Source organism: Trichoplax adhaerens, genomic scaffold (assembly GCF_000150275.1).
Source record: "Trichoplax adhaerens TRIADscaffold_167 genomic scaffold, whole genome shotgun sequence".
In the NCBI taxonomy this organism is placed as follows: domain Eukaryota; kingdom Metazoa; phylum Placozoa; class Uniplacotomia; order Trichoplacea; family Trichoplacidae; genus Trichoplax; species Trichoplax adhaerens.
In genome coordinates, this window is record NW_002061096.1 from 2623 (window position 1) to 4561 (window position 1939).

Below are 1939 nucleotides of genomic sequence, written 5' to 3' on the forward strand. Positions count from 1 at the left end.
CTATTGCTAAAGTGTACACAATCTGCTGTAATATAAAATTTACTTATTGACTTAATCTAAAGGCGAAATTCTAAATACAGTTATGGATTAGTAAGAGACGTTTTTCTTCCATGTTTAACTTAGTTTGAAAACGGACTATGCTAGAAATTACGTGAAAATGCAAATTAAATCTTATTTTATTTTGGGATTATTACAGGAGCCGGTTCGAGCTGTCCAACATACTGGAAAGCATTTAATTCCAGCATTTGTCTTCAGTATATCCTCGATTATTTGAAATTCGGCGAAGCTAGAAGCTATTGTAATTCGTTAAATGCTAGTTTAGTAGTTATTGACAGTCAAGATAAACAAGACTTCATAGGAAATTTAATTGGCGGTCCTTCTGTTAGGACGTATTGGATAGGATTAGTAGATATTAGAGGAGACAATTCGGTTACAAGTTTTCAGTGGTACTCCACTGACAAAACATTAGCTGAAACTGGTTATTCGAATTGGGAAGATAATTATCCAACTAGTTACAAAGAGCAGTGCGTTTATCTATTAGCCGGAAAATGGAATAATGTAGCTTGTGGGATACCTCTATCATTCGTTTGCGAATAAGTATGTATCTTATTTTCTGTAAGGGGTTCTTTATATCGTTTCCATGAAGTGTTCGGCAGACAACTGATATTGAGAATACAAAGTCGATTAAAAGCTAAAGTTTACCGTAGTTACACTTTATAGCTAGATTTATCAGGTCTGTTAATGCAATGTGATTATGGATTAGATTATGTTATTAATTATTGAATAAATAGCCCGACAACTACTATTTTAGCCTTAATACAAAGCATTATCATAAAGTTTCTAGATATGATAATAATATACAATGACATATCGAAATCGTTTTAAATATTAGACGCTTTGACTTTTACAGATCAAAGTTCGCCTCAAGATTCCTATGATACTGCTACATCAGTATTTACTTCGGTTATTATCCTTGAAAATATCGGTAATAAAGTACTTATGCTTTGTAGTTTATTTCTAATTGTTAAAGTAAAAATGACCACAATAACGAACTTGAAAATAAGATTTTCATTATTCATTAACTGAAGTCATTAACTATTAGCATATTGGAAAGTTATCTACAATAAGATATGGTATGAATTAAAATTTCAACAACATTAGTTACGATTTCATTACTCGTTTATATCAAAATACGATATAATGCAAAAATATTGTCTGGTAATGACAAAAGGTTATAATATAGATTATTTTCTCAAATACTGTCTACTTTCTTTAATTACTCGATAGTAATTTCGCAAAGTAATTTAGTTTGCAAATGTATCAGACTGTGAAGACGAGAGTATTAGCAAGAATAGCAAATCTACTCCTTGAGAAAACTTTAAGCAAAGACGTTTTAGTTATAATAACGTACTAGAATAGTTATCCATGAACACTTGAACAGTTCTATTCCTCTATTGTATAGCTAAAAGATTATAACTATTTGAGAATGTAGAATTAAATTTAACTTTAAGCTCACTTTTATCACGCTATGTTTTAAGAGTATAATTGTTACCTAATTGAGGGATCTATTTCAATGATTTTACGTGGTACAGATTATGAAGAGTCAGCTTCGATCAGCTTGGAAGTCCATACTGTTGTAGGTTAGAGCTATTTAAGTATGGGGTAGAAGAAATTATGATTTGTTATACAATTAAGAAAGCTACTGTATGCAAGATATCTGTTTCTAGGTAGCTGTAGTAGTATGTTACACGGATATCGATCCCTAACCCTAACTCTAACCCTAAACTTACCGATAAACGGTACCTACATCGACGTATTGATGATAGAAATTATGATATTCTCTTCAATATTAAGTGCGTCGATAGTTTCTTTAACTAAACAAGATTTTTTTAGGAGCAATTAGACGATTCAATTGCTATGGTATATCTTTGAATATGAG

At 30.9% G+C, this 1939-nt stretch overlaps 1 protein-coding gene across 1 annotated transcript; it reads left to right on the forward strand.

The window, feature by feature from the left end:
- Nucleotides 1–204: 204 nt before the first annotated feature.
- TRIADDRAFT_34396 (uncharacterized protein) lies at nt 205–597 on the forward strand (the record flags this gene model as incomplete). Its single annotated transcript, XM_002118525.1, has 1 exon — nt 205–597. A coding segment is annotated over one exon (393 nt), but the record flags the coding sequence as incomplete, so codon positions are not given.
- Between the last annotated feature and the right edge of the window lie 1342 nt (nt 598–1939).